The 1,078-nt window shown below is 39.7% G+C and overlaps 1 protein-coding gene across 1 annotated transcript in view; it reads right to left on the reverse strand.

Annotated features, from left to right (window-relative positions):
• Positions 1–329: 329 nt before the first annotated feature.
• FMN2 (formin 2) overlaps positions 330–1,078 on the reverse strand; it is a 417,308-nt gene continuing 416,559 nt past the window's right edge. The window contains exon 19 of the mRNA XM_006901560.1: positions 330–356. Coding sequence (XP_006901622.1) covers positions 330–356 — 27 coding nt within the window. The remainder of the gene's footprint in view (positions 357–1,078) is intronic.

Raw genomic sequence — 1,078 nt, forward strand, 5'->3', positions numbered from 1 at the left:
AAGGTGTGTTGCTATGACAAGGCATATTCTCACAAAAGAAAACCTTAGTTTAATGTTTAGCATATTCAGAATGAATGCAGATACTGCTTTCTATACAGGGGTTTTTCATTCTATTGGTATACCGTTTACTTTTACAAAAAGGAAAGGTGTCAAAATTCTCCACTGGTTTACTGCATCTTATAATATGAATATATAGTAAATTTCAACAATCAGTAAACTGTCTAGAGGACACAGGATTATACAAGAGGTCAAGATGAAACAATATCAGAACGATGTCACTTCCTTCAGCTGAATTTTGTGGGTGTGGCCACATGCCTAGTTTTCATTCTTCAGGTTTTCATGCTTATCTTTGCTTTCTGGAAATAAAGGTAAGAAAGAGGAACTTTAACAAAACATAAGCAGTTTAGTATTATCTAGTTAAGTCCTTTATATATACAGATAAAATTCTGTGGAAATAGGTTCTACAGTTTTACCTGCACACACGGAGCTCTGGTGGCATAGTGATAAGGAGCTGGACTGCCAACACAAAGGCATGCACAAATCTACCAGCTGCTCTGTGGGAGAAGGATGGAAAATGTCCTTCCATGTGATTAACTGCTTCTGAAAACTCACTGGAAGGTTAGCTATGAGTTGGTTCTGGCTCAAAGGCACACAAAACCAACAAACTATGTTGTTGTTATGTGCCTTCAAATTGCCTGCTACTCATAGTGACCCTATGTACAACAGCTCTGAAGCCTGCCCTGATCTGAGCCAGTCTCATTGACTCCATTGCTCTAGTTACTGTATCAACCCATCATATCCAGAGTCTTCCTCATCTTCACTGTCCCTCCACTCTTCCAAGCATGACGTACTTCTCCAAGGACCGGTCCCTCCTGGCCATATGCCCAAAGTATGTGAGAGGGAGCTTCAAAATCCTCGCCTCCAAGGAGACACTTGGTTTCATTCTCTCTAAGGCAGACCTATTTGTTTTCTTGGTGGTCCATGGGGGGGGTGTGTGTGCGTGTATATATATACAATATATATACATACATATATACACACAATATATATACACATACAGAAACATAAAATCCTGTTC

This window comes from Elephantulus edwardii, unplaced genomic scaffold, assembly GCF_000299155.1.
Source record: "Elephantulus edwardii isolate Elephantulus edwardi_28Jun2011 unplaced genomic scaffold, EleEdw1.0 scaffold00331, whole genome shotgun sequence".
NCBI classification, from domain to species: Eukaryota; Metazoa; Chordata; class Mammalia; order Macroscelidea; family Macroscelididae; genus Elephantulus; species Elephantulus edwardii.